General features: G+C 38.5%; 1 protein-coding gene across 2 annotated transcripts in view; it reads right to left on the bottom strand.

Annotated features, from left to right (window-relative positions):
• LOC126177028 (tudor domain-containing protein 7-like) overlaps nucleotides 1-26,171 on the bottom strand; it is a 231,172-nt gene that overhangs the window by 64,065 nt on the left and 140,936 nt on the right. For both annotated transcript variants that reach the window (XM_049924262.1, XM_049924270.1), the window contains exons 12-15: nucleotides 24,283-24,510; nucleotides 23,950-24,201; nucleotides 23,767-23,871; nucleotides 2,877-3,100 (exon numbers count right to left, since the gene is read on the bottom strand). In XM_049924262.1, the coding sequence (XP_049780219.1) occupies nucleotides 2,877-3,100; nucleotides 23,767-23,871; nucleotides 23,950-24,201; nucleotides 24,283-24,510 (809 nt within the window). The remainder of the gene's footprint in view (nucleotides 1-2,876; nucleotides 3,101-23,766; nucleotides 23,872-23,949; nucleotides 24,202-24,282; nucleotides 24,511-26,171) is intronic.

Raw genomic sequence — 26,171 nt, 5'->3', positions numbered from 1 at the left:
CGTTCTTTGTCATTGTATTCCATTTGACATTGTAGACACTGTGAGGAAGCATGCAGTGTGGCAATATACCCACCACCACCACCACCACCACCACCACCACCACCACCACCACCACCCAAACAACAACAACAACAACAACAACTAGCAAAAGGCATCTGGAGAGCTTCGAAGCTTTCGAGCTAACAGCATAAAATTCTGTGTAGCTACACAACAGTTGATGGCTGGGATATGTTGATGGTACTTTCATGATCTACCCCATTGAGAAGTGGAGTTGTGAAGTTCCATCAACATCTCAAAAGCTTCACTGAAACACAATACAAACAGAGTAAATGGAAAGCAATGGTGTGGCTGCATTTCTGAACACAGAGGTCTATAGAAATTCTAACAGCACACTGAAATGTAATCTACATAAGAAACTTAGCAACCCAACTGCTACCAACGTACTGAGTGTCACCATCATACTGCTCAGAATGATTGCCCAATGGAACAAAATTAGTAGTGCTGGCAACATCAAACAAAAACAGGAAGCTACTCAGTACCTTTTGCATTAAGAGCTCTGACACAGAACAGTAAAAATGGTTACTAAGTGAGAGATAATGAAATACAGCAAATTTAGCTTCCTTTGGTACCCTTACCATTATGCCGAGTGCATCAATGAACTAGCAGCTGTTGTGCTTTGCTGTGGAACCCACTTGTTCTCAGTGACCACAGCGACCAGAATATATTGTACTTCTCCAAAAATTTCATGATACCTCTCACATTTAAAGCATGGTTTGATATACAGTGTGTACTAAAAAGAGTCATCCGAAATTTAAAAAAATAATAACAATCATAACTATTACGTTATTTGAGATGCCTGTGTGAACAACGTGTTGTTGGAAAGAGCAAACTCTCAAGCTTTACATGGTTCCCGCTAGGTAGCAACAGTGTGCACCCAATACAGTTCTAGTAATGGTGTCGGGACAACAGAAAGCATTTTGTATTCTATGTTTTGGGCACAGTGCAGATCAGTAATAACTGTTCAGCATGACTTTCATACTAGGTATAATGTGGATCCTCCTGCAGCACTGAGCATTACAAGAAGGCATGAACAATTCCAAGGAACAGGTTGTTTCTGTAAAGGCACATTGCCAGGATATCCCCGATTGTCTGACACAAACGTCAAATGCTTCTGCCATAGTTTCACAAGGAGTCCGCAGGAATCCATTCGCTGTGCAACTCTACAGCTCAACATGCCTCTGATGTGTGTTGCGTCAATGTTTACACATAAAACCATAAAAAATTCAGCTACAGCATGCTCTTCATGAAGGTGACAAACAACAAAATGTGAAGTTCCGTAATTTCGTTCTTGGCAAGATGGAGGATTACAGTTTTCTTCCATCCTTATTGTTTAGTGACAAGACAACATTCCACTTAAATGGGAAGGTGAACCATCATAATATGAGAATATAGGGTAAGGAAAAACCACATTAAGTTGTACAACATGAGAGGGACTCTCCAAAATTTAATGTGTTTTGTGCAGTTCCACAGGAAAAGGTGCATGGCTCATTTTTCTTTGGCGAGAACACTGTTACAGGAAGCATGTATCTCAATATGTTTGAGAACTTTCTTTTTGCACAGTGGGAGACTGATTCAAACAACTTCATTTACCAACAGTATGGGGCACCGCCACACTGGCATCTGGAGGAGCGGGAATTTTTAAATCAAAGGATTACTGAAAACTGGATCGGTCACACTGGACCAAATGATTCAACCTCACATTACTGGCCTCCAAGGTCACTGGACCTGACTGTATGTGATTATTTCTTATGGCGGTTTATAAAATACTTTATGCGTCTCTGTTACCAACCATAATGAATGGACTGAGATATCGCATAACAGTAGCACGGAAGCTGTAACTCAAGGCATGCTTGCTGCAATGTGGGAAAAATTTGAATACCGCATGGGCATTTGCCATGCATCTCGGAGGGGGAGGGGGGGGGCATATTGAACACCTATGAAAAGGTATGAAAAAAACCTTTTTTAATTTCCCATTCACCAAAAAAGAAAATTCACTGTATATGTTTATTAGTTTCAGAAATATGTACATGCCAAATCGGACAATTGTTTTTGATACACCCTATATTCTGAGAGCAATGCTCCCTACATTGTTGAACTGGGATGCTCATTTTCACTTTACAGGAGAGTACAAATACTATATGAAACTGTGACTGCACACTTAATAATTGATAGTGTTTCACCAACAGCAGTTGTGACATAAAATTTCAAGACATGTGGATCCTTGCAAGGAAGGTGAGGACGCATCAAAGCAAAATTAGAAGTGCAACTGAAATTCTGAAGTAACCCAAAAAACTTAACACAAGTCAGCTACAGCATCCACTTGCCCTGGTTGCTAGAGACCTTGATCTATTGTGTCAAGGGTGGTCACTAAGCAATTCCCTCACTAGTCCTTGGCACAACCATCCAAACAATGGGCATAGATAGAACAATCATTGTGCACCCATGACTACCAGCAGGAATACATGACCCCAGACAGCTAGTCACTAATTCTTAGGACACTTGTAGATATGCAATTACTGGAGTTCACACCATAAGCACAAAATTTAACACTCTGTGCCTTGAGGAAGATCATATAAATGTTGCGAAGTCCTAAGTACGATGTGGCAATACACCCAGTTGCCACTAAGTTGCCAATGACACAGAAGCCCTGTTCCTACATTTCAAACATTTTTTATGAATGAATCTTACAGTGGCTAATTTAGCGGTGTATAGAATTGTGGAAACAATACAAACAAAGAGAAGTTAGGACTAATGTGCGTAATGTGTCAGAATTGCACACAAACTTCATCTAGTTACAGATAAGTATTACCACTAACCTTATTAAGTCTGGATCCAATGCTAGTGTGTTGTTGATAGACACTAACAGTTTTTCATCTGTGAACCGTTTGAAGAGCTCCACTGTAGGTGCTTCTGTGTCAGTGCCTGGTGTTATAACTTTCATGAGCACAGTATCTGTCTGCGGAACAAGCTCCAGAAGTCTATTTGCAACCTTTTCATTGAATACTGATGATGGTAAATTGTGCATGTTCACCTTAATTGCCTATGGGAAGAAAATTCTGTTAGCTTTATAGAAGCATATTACACTAATCTGAGCTACACAAAGCCAATAAGAATAGTTACACTATTTGCATAGAAATAGATTACAATTGTGATTACATAAATATTACTTTGAATATTTTGTAGTATCCTACTACACTTCATGGATAAACTTCCACAAAAAGCAACTAATCTCAAAGCCCAACAGCAGGACATACTTTGGACCTTGCAATGCGCTGATGATGTCATGACTGCTGCTTCCATAAGCCAGGAATTACCGTGATAAAGCCAGCTATGGTATGACTGTCTGAAGGAAACTGGGCTCTGACCGAATACCAGAAAAACTGAGCACTTACAATACTATTTTTAATCCAAGGAAGCTCCAAATTAAAGAAGAAATCTAAGGAAAGTGCACATATTTTATCATTTGCTTTTATTTCGGACAACATCTGTGCTGTTAACAATGAATTGTTTAAGTGTTTCAGCACAGTCCAGTCAAATGGTAATTTGCAGTGGAAAGTTTGGTAGAAATTTTTGAAAAGCTTTCTAAATGTTTTCAAGGGTGCTGAATCAAAATTTTCGAAGTTCGGCCAAAATTTTGTACTGGAAATGGGTCAAAAATGGAAAAAAGCAAGAAAATGGGATTTTTTTGGGTTTTATAACTTGGAAGCAACAGCATTTTCGACAAAGACGACTGTTTATGAAAATAAAGAGGATAAAATTTCCCACAAATTAGATTCCGATTACTTTTTTCTTCAGACCAACTGTATGATGTAGTGCATGTTCAAGTTAGCGCAATTTTAGGGGCCAGCACCAAAACCCAACTCCTCATCTCTAAGTATGCTATGATGTTCGTTCAAACAACAAAATGAAATCTTTCATCACTCATACAATCAAAATCTGTTACAATAAATCAAGTAAATGACATAATTATGCTCTATTTTGGATTCGGTAACAATAATAACAATTATCATTATTTTATATTATTAATATACTGTAATAATTTTAAAGAAATTCCAAAGAAGTTTCATCCTCTCTGTGTTTCATGTATCACTGCCCTCATCTTCACTTGATTTGCCAGCAAAATTAGAATATATACAGGTACATTACAGCTAAGTAAGGTAATAGATAACTAATTTCAGTTCATACCTGATAATAGGTAATTAATTAGAGTTGAAACCAATGTACAGTGTTCATTACAGTAATGATGTCATGGGCTCTCACAAAGGGAAATTATAGCAACAACAGTGTGAAATATGGGTTAGCTTCGTGTGGTGTGGTACATTGGATTCCCCCCATTACACGCAAACTGTTGTTTCCATTAAGAGTTTGGGTGATGTCAGCACTGTCTAAGACTAACTGAAATGACATGGATCAGTCAAATTAGAATCCCTTTGCCATCACTGCTGACACCTAAAAACATACTGCCTCTGTGTAGGAGGCACTGCCCTAAAGTGAATGGTACAACTAGTTTCTAAGAGCCATACTTCTTATAGATGAATGCAGTCACGACAACTTGCAGTGGTAACAGGAGATAAGAATTTTGTACCCCATGTTTTTGAGATAAACAACAGTTGATCTCTTCCCAGATGAGGCAATCACTATATTACTTCCATCTTCAACTGTTGAGCTTCCACAGCCCTGAAATCAAAATTGTAGTCACTTTGGATTTGGTCTATCAACTGCTGCAGGAAAAATTGACACTCATTATTTTCACTGAGATTGCTGAAAATCTGCTGCATTGTGCAATCAATTACAGTGGCACATGGACCTACCTTTTTTTCTCCTACCTGCTTTGATTTGCTGTGCAGGACCTGGATGTATCTGATGTGGTACTGGGTGCCTGACTTAACAAAGTTAGTAACTGGTCCAATCTGAGGTATTATCAAGCATCCTCAGTCATTGTTTTGTCTCTAAGCAAGTTCAGAACAGTCTCTCCTAGCCCCAACTTACACACACAATACACTAGGTTCCAGCAATTGGCTGGGAACTTATTTTGTTAAGCCAAATATTCTAGCATAATAGCTGCCCACACAAAAAAATAGTTGGTATTGAAATATGAATCCAGCTGAGCAGATCTAGTTTCTTTTTTACTGCAACCACACACACTCTTCTTAGCTACCACAGGAATTAATTTTTCGTTCGTGTATTTTTTGATGTGGTTCATGAACCTTAACCACAATTTTGTGTTTTAAAAGGGAAGCTCTCCCATCCTTCCTCTTGTTACTTACTTCAACAATGTTCTTTAAGCCCATTTTGGGCCTTAGTGATGACACTTTTCTCCCATCATCCAGTACAACATCACATAGAACAATTTCTCACTTAAGCTCATTATATGCAATAACTTTATACAGTTAAACTGAATTTACCAACCACAAATACACTACTGGCCATTAAAATTGCTACACCACGAAGATGACATGCTACAGACACAAAATTTAACTGACAGGAAGAAGATGCTGTGATATGCAAATGATTAGCTTTTCAGAGCATTCACACAAGGCTGGCGCTGGTGGCGACACCTACAACATGCCGACATGAGGAAAGTTTCCAACCGATTTCTCATACACAAACAGCAGTTGACCGGCTTTGCCTGGTGAAAAGTTGTTGTGATGCCTCGTGTAAGGAGGAGAAATGCGTGCCATCACGTTTCCGACTTTGATAAAGGTCGGAGTTAGCCTATCGCGATTGCGGTTTATCGTATCGCGACATTGCTGCTCGCATTGATCGAGATCCAATGACTGTTAGCAGAATATGGAATCAGTGGGTTCAGGAGAGTAATACGGAGCGCCGTGCTGGATCCCAACAGCCTTGTATCACTAGCAGTCGAGATGACAGGTATCTTATCCGCACAACTGTAACGGATCGTGCAGCCCCGTCTCGATCCCTGAGTCAACAGATTGGGATGTTTGCAGGACAACAACCATCTGCACGAACAATTCGACGACGTTTGCAGCAGCATGGACTATCAGCTCTGAGACCATGGCTGCAGTAACCCTTAACGCTGCATCACAGACAGGAGTGCCTGCGATGGTGTACTCAACGATGAACCTGGGTGCACGAATGGCAAAAGTCATCTTTTCGGATGAATCCAGGTTCTGTTTAATGCATCATGATGGTCGCATCTGTGTTTGGCGATATCGCGGTGAACGCACATTGGAAGCGTGTATTTGTCATCGCCAGGCTGCTTATCACCTGGCATGATGGTATGGGGTGCCATTGGTTACGTGTCTCAGTCACCTCTTGTTCGCATTGATGGCACTTTGAACAGTGGGCGTTACATTTCAGATGTGTTACGACCCATGGCTCTACCCTTCATTCGATGCCTGTGAAACCCTACATTTCAACAGGATAATGCACGACCGCATGTTGCAGGTCCTGTACGGGCCTTTCTGGATACAGAAAATGTTAGACTGCTGCCCTGGCCAGCACATTCTCCAGATCTCTCACCAATTGAAAACGTCTGGTCAATGGTAGCCGAGCAACTGGCTCATCACAATACGCCAATCACTACTCTTAATGAACTGTGGTATCGTGTTGAAGCTGCTTGGGCAACTGTACCTGTGCACGTCATCCAAGCTCTCTTTGGCTCAATGCCCAGGCATATCAAGGCCATTATTATGGCCAGAGATGGTTGTTCTGGGTACTGATTTCTCAGGGTCTATGTACCCAAATTGTGTGAAAATGTAATCACATGTTAGTTCTAGTATAATATATTTGTCCAATGAACACCCGTTTATCATCTGCATTTCTTCTTGGTGCAGCAATTTTAATGGCCAGTAGTGTTCTTACTAAGCAACCATCCAAGGGCAAACATTCAAACACCTGCCACCAGAGGAGACGATCAAATAGGTCCGGTTCTCCTGCTGTCAGAAGGAGGGAGGTCATCAACATCTCAAAAGCATCTTACTCCTTATCACAGTCAGTATCAACTACCAGCCATTCCAGTAACATCCTTACACTATTGGAGGAGGGCATTCTCCAATGGATATGCAACTAAGTACATTAAGAAAACTGGGGTAGTTCCTGAGATGGCCCATCTCCTCAACTATGAAATCCCACTAACTTCAACACGCGCTACATGCCGTACCAACAGTCTAACAAGAAGAATCGTGGGGGGCCTAGTTTGTGGTAAATTACATCTTCTTTATCTTCATAAAAAGTCAACTTTGGCGAAAACTGTGCTGTTTTTCCAAATTATAAGCAAAAATCCCAGAAAGTACCATTTTCAGTGTCTTTTTCTATTTTTAACCACTTATTGGGCCGACGTTTTGGAGGGACTTCGAAAATTCGGATTCGGTAACCTCAAAAAAAAAATACTGAAAACTTGATAAAAATTTTCTACAATACTTTCCACTATTTGGTCTTTTTGAGGACCATTTGACTGGATTAGCAGTTGTAAGATCCCCTCCCCCTCCCCCTCCCCTCTCCTCAATTTTACAACCAAGCAGCAATTCCCAAGAATTTAATTCTGTCTACTTCTTATACTTCCATTATGTACTCACCGAAAGGAAATTTCATACAGGACCTATACTAGATATAGAGTGCCTTTTCAAAGTTTAATGATGTAGTATTGGCTATGAAACAATTTATTCATGTCTAAATTTTATCAGGAACCGTTTCCAAAACTGCACTTTATTTGCTATTTATCAAAATATTTGTATCACCTGTAAACAAAACAAAACAAGCATCTAGCAATGTAACTTATGAAAGGTCATTAACATGTTGTTGTTATCATCTTCAGTCCCAAGACTAGTTTGACGCAGCTCTCCACAGTAGTTTATCCAGTGTAATCCTCTTCGCAACTACCGCTATCTATATCCTTTTGAATGTTCTTGCTGTACTCAAGCCTTGGTCACCCTCTACAACAGGCTCATCCAAAAATTGTGCCTTCCGGCCCGGCCGCGCTCTGCAGGTGCAAGGCAGTGTGGTTCAGTGCTCCGTATGCGACCATGTATCGCTAGTGTCGGCATAGGAGTGAGAGAGATAGCTGCGCAGCGAGTGAGACAACACAGCACTGCTCTGCACTGGATTGTCCCGTGGTCAGATCCAACATAAACAAAATAACAGAGAAGCGTAGCTCTGTAAAAGTGGTCGATGAGCAGTAAAACAAGCAAACCATTTACTGTTTAGGTAACAATTAGTGTTAGTGTGGCATAACTTTTACTCAAAGCTTTAGAAAACAATATCCAAAACAAGAATCGAAGAACAACTTAGCAGTTTTCTGACACACAGTTTGATTCTATTAGTACTGCACATGCACACTCATGTGTACAATAGGCGTCTTCTGAAAGATATATCAATTTCTGAACTGAACTAGTGTCACAAATATTCTATTTTAGAAATACTTTTATGTATGGGTTGAGGAGTCTAATTCTTACTGTTAGTAGTTACAAGTAATATTTTTTGCTGTACTTCATGCTACAGCGTTTTGTATCCCGTTTTAGAGTTCAAACATCAGATCCTTAGTTTGCTGTTTTGTATGCAATAATTCTAATTGACCAAGTTTGAAAACTTAACAAAAAAGAAAGTAGTATTAAGGCTATAAAGACCTTTAATCTTTACAGTCAACATTGTTAAAGAAGACAATTAACATTTTACATGTTTTTCCTTTTTCGAGGAAATGATTTTGTCTAGGTTTTAGGTTTTGTACAATATTCCGGGAGACTGCTAACCTCAAAGAATTAGTCAAATTTTTATAACTAAGGCCAGTATTATACTATAATATTTGTTTGTCAAAGTTGAAATGTCAAATATTTATGTCAAAGAAATTTGATAATATAATAGAGAACTTTGTCAAATCTCGCCTGTTGTCAAATAAATATGATCAAATATAAGGCCTCGCAATAGATTTGATCATAAAAGTCCTTGTCTTCTGTTCACTGCAACATGTAATATTACCGCTTGGAGTGCTAGCATCGCTGCAGCATTCTGCCACCAGTAGTGTGTTTATAAACATGGCTGCTAAGTTCAAATGGTGTGTGCCGTCAACTACAAAATTAACAGAAATGTATGAAGTTGATGAGGCACTTTACAACGGGAGGCACCATGATTAAAGAAGTAGATTAAGAAAGCTGGAAAGCTACAAAAAGTTACAGAGGTCATTAGCCGTGAAATATGGCCCAGGTGCACAGGTGACGACATAAAAAGGAAAATTAATGGCCTCCGCTCAGGCTACTCTCACAGGAAAGCGAAAGTATGTACCGACATACTTATTTCATTTTATTTATGCAAGTAATGTTTACATGACACACAAATGATTTACATAATTTTGTTCACTGCAGATACTTGAAACACACAGAGTAATGTTTACATAACATACAAGTAGTTTACATTATTTTTATTACTATTATTATACATGCTTGAAAGCAAAAGTGAAGCCAGTGCACAGGCTGTTTATAGTCCACACATGTACTGGTTCCACCTGCTTAAATTCCTGGACCAGGCCACAGAGGCAGATGAAAGTGTTTCCAATTTAGAGGGCACAGAAAGTGGCAGTGAACATGGAACATCCACATTTGAAGAAATTTTTGAGGTAGGTATATTTGTTTACATTTTACATTACAAAATGTGATTGTCTTGCCAGGGCACTTTTCCAGCACCATTGTAAAATGTTTTAAAGCATTACCTAACTCCTCTCCCATGTAGTGGATGTCCAGAAGCAGCTTGGCAAACTATTGGTTCCATTTGGTGTAGTCCTCAGTGCTTTGAAACTCAAGATAAATGCAGTTTGCTACTACTGTGCAGGCATTGTTTCTTGACAAGTGTACATGTGTTTTCTTATCTCTGTTAATAAATTACACAGTGTGCAAGCAGCCAGTGTAAATGTAGTAACTGTTTCTGGAGGCAGATTAATGGTAGTTAGAAAAATCCTGAAATGACTGGCTAGAAAGCCAAAGCTGCTTTCCACTAATCTTCCTTGTGACAGTCTGTAATTGAAAACCTTTTCTTCCTTACTGATTAATGGGTACGGCTTTATAATGTAGTAACTCGGAGGAAAATCGTTATCTGCCAGTACAACCATCGGAGTTGTAATGTTTGTGTTCACAAGCTTTCTGCCTTCAGGAACATTCAGAACAGATCAGTCATTGAGACACTCCCATAGTTTGCTTTTTGAAAACACTCCAGCATTACCAACATGCCTATTAGTTCCTACATCAACCTACAAGAGTTTGTACGTAGCATCTAATGTGGCAAAGAAAACTGTACTGTTATAGGCTTTATAATTGAAAAAGTGAGATCCACCAGCTTGTGGGCAATTAATGCGAATATGCTTTCCATCTGTTACTCCAATAGTGTTATAACAGTTCCAATTCTCCTCGAAATCATTTGCAATTTGCTCCCACTTTGCTCTGCTTGTGGGTACCTGTAAATAAAATGTATGTATGTGTAAGATAGTATGTATCTAATGGCCTTCATTTCTATATTTATAGCATGAAGTACAGGCTCAGTACTCATCTCAAGAAGAGATTGATGGCACCTGCAGTGAGCCACAGCCACAGCATGAGCGGCCTCCCACAAAGAGAAGAAAAATGACAACAGACGTTCTTGTAGAGGCCACCAAAACGTGGAAGGCTGCGGCTGAAATGAGCAAAAATTCAGTCTCAGCCTGCCTGGGAATGTCGGTATAGTGTCTCTGCCACCCACATCGCAGCTGAACCGCCGGAGATGGGAAATGCGGTAGGTAAAGTATTCACAACAGGCACTATGTAGGTTTTAAATCGTTTTTTGAGGACAGGTAGGATTTGCTGCAGGCGACAGTTCCACAGCCACAACCATCCTATTTTTGAGCTCAGGATGCCTCACATTGTAAAGTGCACCATCAGCTTCATACATTTCTATTAATTTTGTAGTTGTGAGACACAAAATGTAATTATTAATTTGATCTACAATAAAAATAGTTCTCAGTGCACATAAAGTGTACTGAACATTTATCTATCTTCAGATATTGGTCCTTTAGTGCTTTGTTAAATTGGTTCACATGTTTCAGGTATTATTTTAGTTAATGTGCACTGTGGTATTCGAGTGCTGTACTGTAAGCTAAAGTAACTCTCTCCTGTAGCAAGAAATTGGAGTATTACTGTGAGCCTGTCTTCTGCAGAAATAGCAGTTCTTAAGTGAGTATTGTGCTTTGTGATATGAGCAAATACCTCACTGAGCAAATAATGAAATATATGCTCATCCATTCTTAAGTAATTTGATGTCTTCCACTACAATCTCACGTAACAAAATTTGTTGAACGCTTTTATCGTCTCGTCATAAAACCCATGGCTTCACCCAGGTATGTTTACTTTTCTTCGCCCACTTCTCTTCCAACTACAGTGTAATACCAGCATAGAAGTGAACGGTTCTTGGTTTTAGCACGCTTTTAACAGGTTGAACAAGCACTCAGACATACACGTGGAACCAAACACTGAGAGAATTTTGGCTGCGTGCGTGTGCAAAAGAGGATGCTTCTCTCGTGGAAAACAGCTGTGAAAGTCATACAAAGTTTCACACATAAGAAGGCAGTCCTTCAAGCAGGTATTTCACTGCAGTTCAATTAGCTCCAGCTGAAACACTTGTGAGATGTCTTCTGCCCAAATGGAAAACAGACGAACAAATATATTTAAGGCTGGTTGAAGCTCACATATCTCTTAAATCTACTTTCAAAACTCCTCTTGTAATTCACAAATGATCTGAACATAATCTGAAAAATCCACATCATCTTTTAACGCTGCCTAATGCAGGAAAGTGTCCACAATTCTCCTCATGCAACTGTTTGTCACACAAAATAAGTTTTCTTTGAAATGCTTGAATCGTCTGCACTAAATCAACAACAGTGTGATTTTCACCTTGAAGTGAAATGTTCAAAGTATTTAAACGACCAGTTAGTCAAAGAAGCCAAATTTGTCACCCACTCAGGATCACGAAGTAATTTTTCTCGACATCCTTTCATTTCCAAAATGGTATTGATTTTGTCCCTCAAGGAGAAAAACCGATTAAGCATCTTCCCTCTGCTCAGCCATCTTACTTCAGAAAAAAAAAAAAAAAAAAAATTATATATATATATATATATATATATATATATTTTTTTTTTTTTTTTTTTTTTTAAAGAAAGATGATGAGACTTACCAAACAAAAGCGCTGGCAGGTCGATAGGCACACAAACAAACACAAACATACACACAAAATCTAGCTTTCGCAACCAACGGTTGCCTCGTCAGGAAAGAGGGAAGGAGAAGGAAAGACAAAAGGATATGGGTTTTAAGGGAGAGGGTAAGGAGTCATTCCAATCCCGGGAGCGGAAAGACTTACCTTAGGGGGAAAAAAGGACAGGTATACACTCGCGCACACACACACATATCCATCCACACATACAAGACACAAGCAGACATTTTGTAAGCTAAAGTAAGTAAACTAAAGTAAAGAAAATGTCTGCTTGTGTCTTGTATGTGTGGATGGATATGTGTGTGTGTGTGTGTGCGCGCGCGAGTGTATACCTGTCCTTTTTTCCCCCTAAGGTAAGTCTTTCCGCTCCCGGGATTGGAATGACTCCTTACCCTCTCCCTTAAAACCCATATCCTTTTGTCTTTCCTTCTCCTTCCCTCTTTCCTGACGAGGCAACTGTTGGTTGCGAAAGCTAGATTTTGTGTGTATGTTTGTGTGCCTATCGACCTGCCAGCGCTTTTGTTTGGTAAGTCTCATCATCTTTCTTTTTAAATATATTTTTCCCACGTGGAATGTTTCCCTCTATATATATATAACTTACAATTAATTTTGTAAAATCCTGTTCTTAAAGCACTTATCTTTGAACAATTAATCGTTTCGTTCATTGAAACCCAAATAAAAAAACTAACAAAAAAAGATTGGTTTTAGGTGCCTTTTCCCCCAGTTCCTCTGAAAAGTGTCATAGATGCTAGCAAGGACAGCAAAATGTGGTCACAAAAAAATTTTTATCTATTGGAATATTTGTGTTTTTACTAACTGAAAACATAGATCAAACTACAACACATTTTCTCATCCATCAAAACACAATTACACAAAAACGAAGAATGACTCTTAACAACACTTTTATGTCCAAGAGAGTGTTTGTGACGGCTTTTCAGAATCTGGCAAGAAATAACGCACCTGAAACCTTTTCTTATGTCCTTTCGATGCAATTAAATGCAACCCAAATATAAAAATTAACAAAAAAAAAAGTTCCTTGTTGCTGACAATCTGATATTCAATAACTGGCACATTGCTAAGTGAGATTTCAAACTATAAAATATAGTTTTATTTATCATCTTTATAAATAATAAAGAGTCATGCGACAGGAAACGCTTACTTCACTGTAATACTGCCTGAAATATTCTTTCAGTTCTTCAAACTTTGACTGGCGTGCCTCTTGCGGCAAATCTTTGAACTGATCTTTGTGACAGGTATTAAAGTGCCATTCAATCGAGTACTTTTTTAAATGCATGAGGTTCTGATGACATACTGAATATTTGGCACAATATTCAACAGCAATACAAAAGCGCTGTTTTTGGAAGGCGACGTGGCTCGCTGTCACCAGCCTTCTGAGGCTATTGGTATCTCCATGTGGAGCTATTTTTAAGCATATTTTAGGAGTTTTCATGATTGATATATCTCGTATGGAGCCGATTTGATTTGCAGGGTGCAATTGTAGAGTGGTGTTTTACTGGGGACTGCTTGGAACAAAAAGAACTTCAACAAATATTCTGTGCAAATGGTCTTTGCTCTAAGAGAGGATTGTACAGATGGACTGAAATGGTGTTGCAGAAGAGAAGGATTCCATACACTTTGTTCCAGCGGGAAGTACACTATTGATGACATTTTGAAGTTGCCGTTTCTGTAGGTCAATAAATGTTCTAATACTTTTCTCTCATCAGAATTACATTTGGCAAGACACACTGTCATAGACTGGAGGACCTTCTGCAAGGAAGTTTGGATTGTATTGGATTGTATTCACAGCGACAATCTCCTGGGCGGCACAGAAAAGTAGTTGAGACATATGAAGTTAAATTGGGAAAGCACAAATTTTTTATGACGAAGCATGTAGTTGGCAGATGGGTCTTGATGTAGCAGAAAGAGGTAATATAAGTGTATGTCTGAAGTGCTACATAGAAGAAAAAAGCCTATACTTCCCCAAGTTCTAAAAAAGTATTTCCTCCCTGGAAAAACTGTTATTCCAGATTGTTTCATTTCATATTACTGCCTCAATGATGACGGTTCTGTTCATTCATCTGTAAATGACTGTCTACATTTCAAAGACCCACAAACAGAAGCCAATACACACACCAATGAGGGTACCTGGTCCATCATAAAATGTACATTTCGGAGTCCAAAAAAAAATGCAAGGGCACTTTCAATTCATATTTATTTCAAATACATGTGGAGAAGGAGGTGGAACCACAGGAATGACTTGTTTTTGAGTGTTCCTGAAGCTGTGAAAAGGATTTACACATGAATTTATGTGGGTTTTTTAATTCTCTTTTCGTGTTACTTTTATTTGACTTACACTTTTTTTTTTTTTACATTTCATTTCAATGAGTAACAAAGAATTATCAACATTTAATAAATTTCTGTTCTTTCTTTCAGTTCCTTCATTTTACATGATTTACAGAACTATTATGTAATTAGATTTTCAAGAATGTGGTTATGCAGGAACATAATAGCTCAACTTAACTTGTGGGATTTGTTTACAAAGTGAAACAAATTACTAGACATAATTTCACTGATCTACATATGACTCATGACTGGCTGTCATCACATCCCATGATTTAGTGTGCTGTTGCCGTTACCAAAATCTATGCATGACACAGCAACTCCTGACATCACAAATGCATTTTTACCCAGTATTCTTCTCTAGCATAATATTTGAAAAGCTTCTATTCTCTTCTTGTTTGTATTGGCTACTGCCCACATTTCACTTTCACAGAAGGCTATAATCAAGACAAATACCTTCAGGAAAAATGTCCTAAGACACATTTATATTACCAGGTTTACCACACGTTTCCCCAAGTGAAATTCCTTGATATTTCCCCAATTTCCAGACAAACTTTTTGCATTTTTCCCTGACAAATTTTGTGATCTTAAGTGTAAGTTAAGACGTAAGTTGACAATCTGTCTTTGCAGCTACAGTACAAGGAACAATAGTGCAAATGAGGAAATATTTAAAAAAGCATGCTGATGTGAGCAAAAATCTGAAGTACTAACATCAACATCTTTTGTAATGAACTGTTTTTAGATGGAAAAAGCAAGCCAAATGGTGTGTGGTTTTATTAAGACCACTGATGTTATTTTATTTCAATAAAACAAAACACATGTTCTGATAAAAACACACATTTCCTTCGAGTCACAAGACAGATTTAAAATACCTTCACTAATTTCAGAAATAACCTCGAAAAAAAGTAGGCCTGTTGAAAGAAGTGTGTAAGGCAGGATAGAATTGTGTAAACCAACACTGCAGGTGACCACCAATAAAATGCTGGTTCTACTATGTTAGTTATTGTCGGTAATTACCCATTGTCTTAGATATATTATTTTACAGGTATTGTCAAAATTATTTAACAGGATAGATAAAAAATCTACTTACCATGTGGCGGCAGAAAACACACATAAAAGACTGCTGTAATTGACAAGATTTAGAGTCAGTGGCTCCTCCTTCAGGCAGAAGGTTGGAGGGGAAGGAAGAAGGGTGGAGGAAAAGGACTGGAGAGGTCTAGGAAAATGGGTAGATTTCGGAACAGTCACCCAGTACCTCGGGTCAGGGGAGACTTACCATACAGGATGAGAAGGAATTGTGTGTACGCTATGTATTCATATATTTCTCGAAAGAAAAATAAAACAGTCAGCGACTGACAATTTTCTTCTTCTTATTGTCCATACATTCTAACATATAAACTACTTTTGAAGTGCCAAAATGTACTAGAACAAATAACATTTCTATAAAACACCACACTGTACAACCTACTTGCGGTGAGATAGTCTCAATTCCTGAGATCGATTGCCCATGGGCTCTGGCCTGCTGAGGATCACCAATGTCCTTGGTCCATGGACAAACCAAGAAAATTCGCTGCATTACGCCACACACAAACAGACCCAGCCTGCGGACAGATCAGTGAGCCTAGATCCTATGGGCAGGGCCTGCACATTAGAGGGAACTAAATGGCTTCAGATCGGCAGGCCCGATCCATTACAGACACCCACAAAAGCAGCCACTAGTGTGGCCAGTTATTCACAAGCAACAGACAGCTAGTTGATTGAATGAGACCACAGTGAACAATCCCTGCAACATGTAACTTGTTCAAATACTTTGAGAATCAATAATAATGAGGATAGGGAGCAACTAACCATGAAGATGATTGCTGAGCCACAGACAGGCACATAAAAATAAATAAATAAATAAATAAAATACAAAAAACACACTCTCACAACTAAATTTTCAGCCAAAGCTTTTGTCAGAAAATGAGAGCACACAAACATTTGTACAATCACTCAGACACAACTCAATCTCACATGACTGCCATCTCTGGCCGGTGCATCTACAGTCTATGAGAATCAGATCCAAACCAACCGTTTCTCATGCCTCCCTGGCTCTCATCGGCAGCTTCTATGTTAGCAGCAAGAAGTGGTGGCAGCACTGACTGCAGGAGAGTGGTAGGAAGGGGAGAAACAATACGAATGGAGGAGTAGGGAAGCGGCACATTTAGTTAGCTGCACCCAGCCAGTGATGATGCATGACACCTCAGTAAACAAACCATTTCATGTACTGAGACAAAAATTAGATTTTTCCAGTGACCCCCCTCCCCTCGACATTTCCCCGAGTTCCAGAACCTGTGGGAACCCTGGTTACATGTTAACAAATTCCTCTTTTCGGTAATACTATTCTTGCTGTTGCTAATCTGTATTTACACCTTCCCAACACCAGCCTTCATCAGTTATTTTGCTGCTCAAATTGCAAAATTCATCTACTTTCTACGTCTCATTTCCATCTTGATTTAAGTAGACTACATTCTATTAACTTTGGTTTTACTGTTATTTATGTTCATCTTATAATCTCTTTCCAAATCACTGTCCATTCTGTGCAAATGCTCTTCCAAATTCTATCTGTGTCTGACAAAACATCAGTGACATCAGCAAACTGTGAAGTTATAATTTCTTCTCCATGAGCTATAATTCTCTTACCAAAGTTCTCCTTGGTTTCCTTCATGTCTTGCTCAATATACACATTGAACATGCCCCTCGACTCTTACAATAGTTGCCTGGTTTCTGTACAAGTTTATAAATAGCCTTTTGTTCCTGTATTTTATGACGAATACCTTCAGAAGTTCAAAGACAGTGTTACACCCAATTTTATCAAAAGCTTTTTTTAAGTCTACAAATGCTATCAAGGTAGGTTTGCCTTTCCTTAACATATTTTCTAAGACGAGTTGTCGTGTCAGTATTGCATCACGTGTTCCTGCATTTCTTCAGAATTCAAACTGATCTTCCCCGAGGTCAACTTCTACCAGTTTTTCCATTCTCCTGCAAGGAATTCATGTTAGTATTCTGCAACCGTAACTTATTAGATTGACGGTGTGCTAATTTTTACATCTGTCAGCACCTGCTTTCTCTGGAATTGGAATTAATATACTCTTCTTGAAGTCAGGTTACTTAACCTCTCTCATATACCTTGCACACCACATGAAAGGGTTTTGTCATGGTTGGCAAGGCTATCAGCAGTTCTGGCAGTATGCTGTCTACTCCCAGGACCTTGTTTCGACCTATGTCTTTCAGTGCTCTGTCAAATTCTTCTCAGAGTACCAAATCTCCCATTCCACCTTCTATGTACTCTTCCATTTCTAGAACTTTGCTTACATGTTCATCTCCCTTGTACAGACCCTCTATGAACTACTACTACTACTACTACTACTACTACTACTACCACCACCACCACCACCACCACCACCATGCAGCTTTCCCTCTTTGTTTAGGATTGGAAAAAAGATCTTTGGAGACAAAAAGAAGCAGCTGTATTAATATGAAGAGCTCACATGAAAAACCAGTACAAAGCAAAGAAGGGAATGCTGAAAGCTGGAAGAAGTATGCAGAAGGGTTACACAAGGGAAATGGTCTTTAAGGCAATATTACAGAAAGTGAAGAAAACATAGGTGAAGATGAGATGAAAGATATGATACTGCGAGAAGAATTTGAAAGAGAGCATTGGAAGTTTAAAGTTAGAACAGTATCCTGGAGTAGATGACATTCCCTCAACTGATATCCTTAGGGGAGTCAGACATAACAATGCTATTCCATTTGGTTTGTAAGGTGTATGAGATTGGCAAAATACCCTCAGCCTTCAAGTAATAATTCCAGTTCCAAACAAAGCAGATGCTGACAGGAGTGAATATTACTGAACTAGCAGCTTAACACATCATGGTTACAAAATATTAACACAAATTATTTACAGAAGAATGGAAAAACTGGCACAAGCCAGTTTGGATTTCGGAGGACATAGGAACACCTAAGGCAATACAGACTCTACGGCTTATCTTACAAAATATGTTAAGGAAAGCAAAACCTACATTTATAGTTTTTGTGAATTTCAAGAAAGCTTTTGACGATGTCAACTGGAATACACTCTTTGAAATTCTGATTGTGGAAGAGGTAAAACACAGTGTGCAAAAGGTTATACACAACTTGTACAGAAACCACATAGGGCCAAGGGGCTTGAATGGGAACTAGTGATCGAGAAGGGAGTGAGGTACAGTTGTAGAGTATTCCCGATATTATTCAATCTGTACATTGAGCAAGCTGTAAAGAAAACCGAAGAAAAATTTGAAGAAGAAATAAAAACTTTAATGTCTACAATGGCATTGTAATTCTGTCACAGACAGCAAAGGACTTGGAATAGCAGCTGACCAGAATGGATAGTTTCTTGAAAGGAGTGTACATGATGAACACCAACACAAGCAAAACAAGGATAATGGAACGTAGTCAAACTAAATCAGATGATGCTGAAGTAATCAGATTAGGAAATGAGACACTAAAAGTAGTACAAGGGTCTTACTATTTGCAAAGTAAAGTAACTGATAATTGCTGAAGTACAGAGGATATAAAATGTAGACTGGCAGTGGCAATAACAGCATTTTTGAAGAAGAGAAATCTGTTAATACTGAGTATAGTTTCAAGTGTTATGAAGTCTTTTCTGAAGGTATTTGTCTGGAATGTAGTCTTGTGGAAGAAAAACGTGGACGATAAACAGTTCGGACAAGAAGAAAATACAAGTTTTTGAAATGTGGTGTTACAGGAGAATGCTGAAGTTTACAGGGGTAGACTGCATAACCAACAAGGAGATACTGAACAGAACTGGGGGAAAAAGAAATTTGTGGTATAACTTGACTAAAAGAAAGGATCAGTTGATAGGACACATTCTGAGATATAAAGGGATCACCAATTCAGTATCAGAGAGAAGTGAGTGAGTGCAGGGGTGGGTGTATTAAAATTAGATGGAGACCACGAAATGACTTCAGTAAACAGGTTCAAATGGTTGTAGGTTACAGTAGTTTCTTGGAGATTACGAGGTTTGCACAGGCTAAAAGTAGCGTGGAGTGCTCCATCTAACCAGTCTTCACACTGAAGATGAAGATGACAACGACAACAACAACAACAACAACGACCATCTTATTGGGACTATTTTCAGGGAAGCCACTGAAATACATTTGACAAGTGATTTAATAATCTGTGAAAATTGTTCCAATCTTGATCAAATGGAGAATTCAGCACTGTCAATAGTTAACTGACATACGCAACAGTGTTGCTTCCCCTATCAACCAGAACTTGTGGTCAACATTCTTTACAGAGGGTGTCATGGTAGCATATAATCTCTAATGCAACTGCGATCTTCAATGTGCACACCCACAATTGGCTTCCTTATTAGTATATATGACTGACAGGATCATTTTACCTCCACGACGATGACTAACAGTTCACAGATGACTTAAGTTGTTATGAGTGAGTATCCCCAATTTTACTGATTAAGTAATATGTCATGAGAATATGAAGATTTACAAGTAAAAAAAATTTCTAGGTTCATCAGCTGTCGATCTGCAGAGGAGACAGTTTAAAAAGCACTGGCATGTAATAATTTAGAATACTGTAGAAATGTGTGGGACCCGTATACAATAGGGCTAAAATGGTAGACTGAATGTACACAAAGAAGGATAGCACAAATGGTCACAGGTTTGTTCAACTCAAGGTGGAGCATCACAGAAATGTTTAAAATACTGAATCGGCAAATGTTTTGTTAGATACAATTATCCTGCGAAATCCTACTTAAAACGTTTCAAGATCCAGTAGTATATTCTTCCTCCCTTGGACTATCACTTCCTTAGTGACCACAAAAAAAGGATCTAACTATACACCTGATGATTTTAGTTATACAGGCAGTAAGCAAGGGCATGTTCCTGTTCTTTATTTTTTGTCTCCTACTGCAGGAGAAACCCATACATCTGCATTACATCCGTACTCTGCAAACCACCATGAGGTGCATGACAGATGGCACATCTCATTTCACCAGTTATTAGGACTTCTTGCTGTTCTGTTCACATATGGAGTGCAGGAAGAACAATTGTTTGGATGCCTCTGTGCATGCAGTTACTATAGTAATCTTATCCTCACGATCCTTATGTGAGCGATAGGTAGGGGGTTGTAGTGTATCCCTAGAGTAATCATTTGAAGCTGGTTATTGAAACTTTGTTAATAGACTGTCTTGGAATAGTTTACATCTGTCTTCAAGAGTCTGCCCTTTCAATTCCTTCAGTATCTCTCTGACACACTCCCATGGAGTAAACAAACCTGTGACCATTTGTGCTGCCCCTCTCTGTATACATTAAGTACCCCCTGTTAGTCCTGTCTAGTATGGGTCCCACACACTTGAGCAATATTCTAGGATGAGTCACGTAAGTGATTCATAAGCGGTCTCTTTTAGTAGACTGATTGCACCTCTACAGTTTCTACCAATAAACCAAAGTCTGAGACCTGCTTTATCCACCATTGAATGTATGTGATCATTTCGTTTCATATCCCTACAAAGTGTTACACCCAGATATTTGTACAAGTTGGCAAATTCCAATAGTGACTTATTGATATTATAATTATAAGATACTATGTTCCTTCATTTTGTGAAGTGCACAATTTTACATTTCTGAACATTTCGACCTAGTTGCCAATCTCTGCACCTTGTTGAAATCTTATCAAGATCTGACTGAATATTTATACAGCTTCTCTCAGATAGTACTTCTTCATTATAGGTAACTTCATCGTCTGCAAAAAGCCCGATTTTACTATTAATATTGTCTGCAAGGTCATTACTATACAACATAAACAGTAAGGGGCCCAACGCATTTCCGTGGGGCACACCTGAAGTTACTTCTACATCTGACAATGACTCTCCATCCAAGGAAACATGCTGTGTTCTCCCTACCAAAAAGTCCTCTATCCAGTCACAAATCACTTTATACCCCATATGGCATACTTCTGACAATAAGCACAACAGTGGTAAGAAGTCAAATGCTTTTTGGAAATCGAGAAACACTACCTACCTGGCAGCCTTAATGCAAAGCTTTCAGTATGACATGCGAGAAAATTCACATGATCGATGTTTTCAGAAACCATGCTTGCTGACATTGAGGAGCTCATTCTGTTCAAGATACCTCATTATGTTTGATCTCAGAATATGTTCTAAGATTCTAAAACAAATTGATGTCAAAAATATTGGATGGTAGTTTCGTGGATCACTGCCACTACCTTTCTTGTAGATGGGTGTGACCTGTACCTATTTCCAAGAACTGCTCACGGTTATTTGTTCAAGATACCTACAATAGATTATAGTGAGAAGACAGGCTAAGTCAGTCACAAATTCAGTATATAATGTGACAGGGATTCCATCAGGGCCTGGAGCTTTGCTCGTTTTTAACAATTTCAGCTGTTTCTCAACATCACTGACACTAATACTCATTTCATTCATCTTGACAGTTGTTCAAGGATTAAATTGTGGCTATTCTCCTGGGTTTTTCTTTGGAAAGAAACATTTGACAAGAGAATTCATTAATTCAGATTTTGCTTTGCTATCCTCAATTTCAGTTCCTGTCTCATCCGCTAGGGACTGAACACTAACATTGGTGTCACTAACAGCTTTACATACAATCAGAATTCCTTTGGATTTTGTAAAATGTCATTTGACAATATTCTGCTACGGTATTCACTGAAGGCATCACGCAAACCCTTAGAGGTTATAAATACTTCGTTGGTTGACAGCTAGGCTTGCTGACCTTGTTGAGTTGAAAATGACTGATGATGTCTTCAGAATTAGAAGACGAAACATAAGGAATAGAAACATTTCTTAGATCATAGCCTTACGAGCACATAACCAAATTCGCCAAGAGTGTCAATATTAGTAATGAAAGCCAGTGCTGTATGATCAATATTAGACATATTACAGAGCACACAGAGTCGTTTAAGCTGTCATTCTTATCATGCCCTGTACATAACTGGAACAGGAAGAAACTGTAACATTAGGTACAATGTCTTAGTACCATCCATCATCCACTGCACTGTGGATTGCAGAGTTACATACGTAGATGTAGATGTCGGAACCAAGTTCTACAAAACATATGTCCAATAGATAAAAAACAAAATAATACACCCAACAATGCTCATGACAGCAAACATCGAGCTAAGGATACTGCAGCGGATGTACAATATTCATCATATATAGAAATAACGTCACTATTACTGAAAGCATTTTGGAAAGTTATTAAAAATGCATAGCCCTCAAACTAAACAATGCAGACCTGAGACGACTTTTTAGTCACTAGACTGAAGTGTATGACATGATGCACCAAGACAATCAACAGCCACAAATGCAATGAGGTATAAGCCAATGTTCTTCTCACAGTTCACTTGATAAGTAAATACAGTGTCATGCTTCAATATGTATATATGTGCATGCCCAAGTGTGTAACTAACTGTATCAAAAATGAATGCAGTAGGGACAGGCTGTTAGTAACACTCTTATTTTATTTTTTTTTTTCCTGGGAAGTGCAAGAGACAGAAGATGGACATGGCTTAAGAGAAGACATGGCTTAAGAGAAGATCCGGATGTGCATTTTTTTTTTAACCCTCCATGATTCGCATCATTGTATGCTGTTCAAAACTTGTCTTATTTTAACTGTCCATCATTTCCAGTCAGCTTCTTGGAATATTGGTGCCAGCTACTCGTCACAACAATAATCTTACCACCAGCCCCTCCCCATCTGTTGGTTGCATGTACATAAAATAATTTAGCCAGCAGATGCCTGGCTATTGTAACGAATGCAACACATGACCAGTGAAGGGTTAAAGAAGTCTTCACATGGTACTTTAAAAAAAGGAGACAAATGTGCTTTTTTTTCTACATATGTATTGTTGTTCTAAAAAAGTTAGTATGTCCACAATGTGTAATGACATTAAGGTTCCACATTGTTTCATAATGTGTAAAGTCATATCTACTTTGTTGCAGTCCTCTAACTAGGCCTTTTCTCATTCAATTTTTAAGTGAAGAATAGATTTATCACAGCCCTTTCTTTGAAACAAATATTTGTAATAATACAAGAATCCCTTCTGTCAGCAGTAAGAGTTACATAACATAGTTTATGTCCTTACCTGATGTGGAATGCTCTTCAGTTCATCATCTACATTTTCCAGAAGTATAAGACTGTCAAGACGGGCCCGCTCTATGTTACCATAATCAACAAATATGATGTCTGCCTGTAATATCATTAACACACATTAGAATTTTTGTTACAAAACAGAATACCACCAACAAATAAACTTTTTGTATCATACCTCATTTGTTGCAGGGTACTCCTCCACAATTTTTGCACGGTACATAGAATTGTCTGAAGCATAGGGAGCTAAATATAGGTCATCTGCTTTTCTTCTGACTTCTGAGGCTTTGGGCAGATACTCATTCACAGCTGCTTCTAAAATTGATTGTATTTGACTAGTTATATAATCTAGAGGTTTTAAACTCATCTGTATATGGACATCTCCATTATGAGCTATACTACTAATGAAAACATCCTTCACTGTGTCCACCTATAAATCAAAATTTGCAACTTAGCTTCATTTTTAAATACACAACACCTTATATAATTAAGTGATCAAAGTTTAAATTACCTGAGGCAGTTCTGGAGTGAACTGATGTTGACGTATCTTGTTACTTAACAACTGGTTCATGTTTATATCTTCATCGGTGCTTGTGTCAAACAGCACAAGTGCAACTTTTTCTGCATTTGGTTCTACTTCAGCAACAAATGTTCCACCAATTACCATCTTCTCCAACAAACTTACTGCGTATGCATCATCACGAAACTCCTCCATGCCTGCTAGACTACATACAACAGCCTAAGGGAGAAACAAAACTTATCATAATAACAAAATATATTATACATTATTATATACCTCCAGCTCACTAAATTTTAAGTAACAGGTGGCATGGCTGTATCGTTTGACAACAGGAGAGCAAAACCTTATAAAATCTTTGAGCTATCCACTTTATTTCACAAGTGTCAACAACAAGTTCCCAGATTGCAATCGTATCCAAAAGATCTATAGGTGACAAATGTTATTTGTTACCGGACATGTTCTGAAAGATTTTCTATATATTTGCACAACCTGTTCCAGAATAACATAATTCCATCTTGTGACATACAATAAAGCACAAAAACCTAAGGCTTTTTCCACACTATGTTGTCTGTGGGACAAAAATTCTGCGTCCCAGTTCATAAAATTGGGAACACAGGAGACCGAGAACAACCACTGTCTAGCTCATGTAGCTAGATGGTGATTGCTGTCGGGACCCTACATTTCCCATTTTATAAAGTGAAACAAGGAACTTTGTTTCCACAGACAACATAAATTGGCAGACAACTGATTCTTTTATGCTTTATTGTATGGCATAAGATGGAATTGCATTATTCCAAAACCAGTCATAAACAATAAAATATTATTGGTTCAACAACTGCTGCTGTTTTCTTCACTTTATGAAAATGGACATGTACAGTTGCATTTGCCCTAAGGAAAGAACTCTGTGTGGAATGCTACACTGAAATGCTGACAATTGAGAAGATAAATTATTTTACTTTGCTATCAGTTTTGCTCATAAAAGATCATCCTCAAACACAAAAATAATCAACTTAGCAGCCCTCTTCTGTGCTTAAGGATGATCGTTTATAATCAAAACTGGTAGCATAATACATTGATTCATCTTAACAGACTTCAAATGTTTTCAACATAACTTGCTTTTAAGTATTCCACACCTGTGAAGCACAGTTCATCAACATACATGATTGTATTGTACCGTGTGTAATTCGGTTATCTTAAAATTTAAATTTTCTGCACATTGTCTCAGGCTTTCCATTACTCCTAAGATAAAATCAGATTTTTCAACTATTGTGATTATACAAAATGCCCCCAGGCCCAGACAGAATTAATTTTCATTATTTAAGTTTAACAAAGAGCTCACTGTTTCATCTGTTGCCTTACAGCTGATGCGACAAAAATCGACCAATCCATACCAGACTATACTGAATGGCATCAGCAAAGCCGCCTTAATCAAATCACATTACAGGATTATCTGCCTTTGAAACTAAGGGCTCTCAAAGCCACTGCGGAAAAACGTCCCTCCCCTCTATTCCGAGCCGCCATCTACAGCAGATGCTAAATGGCATCATTTCTTTATCGTAACATTCTCTTTTCTCCTCAGAGATTGATCTTGGAGCTACTGGTTCTCACCCCTCCCTCTCCCCTCCCCGCAATCATCACCGTGTAATCCCCAAGAGCCAACTAACCAATACAGTTTCTTTTTCTAAACACGAGTATCGTATACTAATAACAAGTCCACATCTCTTTCCAATCATCACTACAACCCCAAGGGGATGTATAAGCTGGCGTCAGAATCAGGATGACCGAATTCACTCTGTTTTCAGCTTTGAGGTGCCCCATACAAATTACTAAGCAAAAAACAGATACACAAAACCAATGTGTGGGGTCATTTGGCTCTGTGC

This window comes from Schistocerca cancellata, chromosome 1 (genome assembly GCF_023864275.1).
Source record: "Schistocerca cancellata isolate TAMUIC-IGC-003103 chromosome 1, iqSchCanc2.1, whole genome shotgun sequence".
Classification (NCBI taxonomy): Eukaryota; Metazoa; Arthropoda; class Insecta; order Orthoptera; family Acrididae; genus Schistocerca; species Schistocerca cancellata.
Note: the sequence above shows the minus strand (reverse complement) of the source record. Positions and strands in the feature narration are given on the sequence as shown.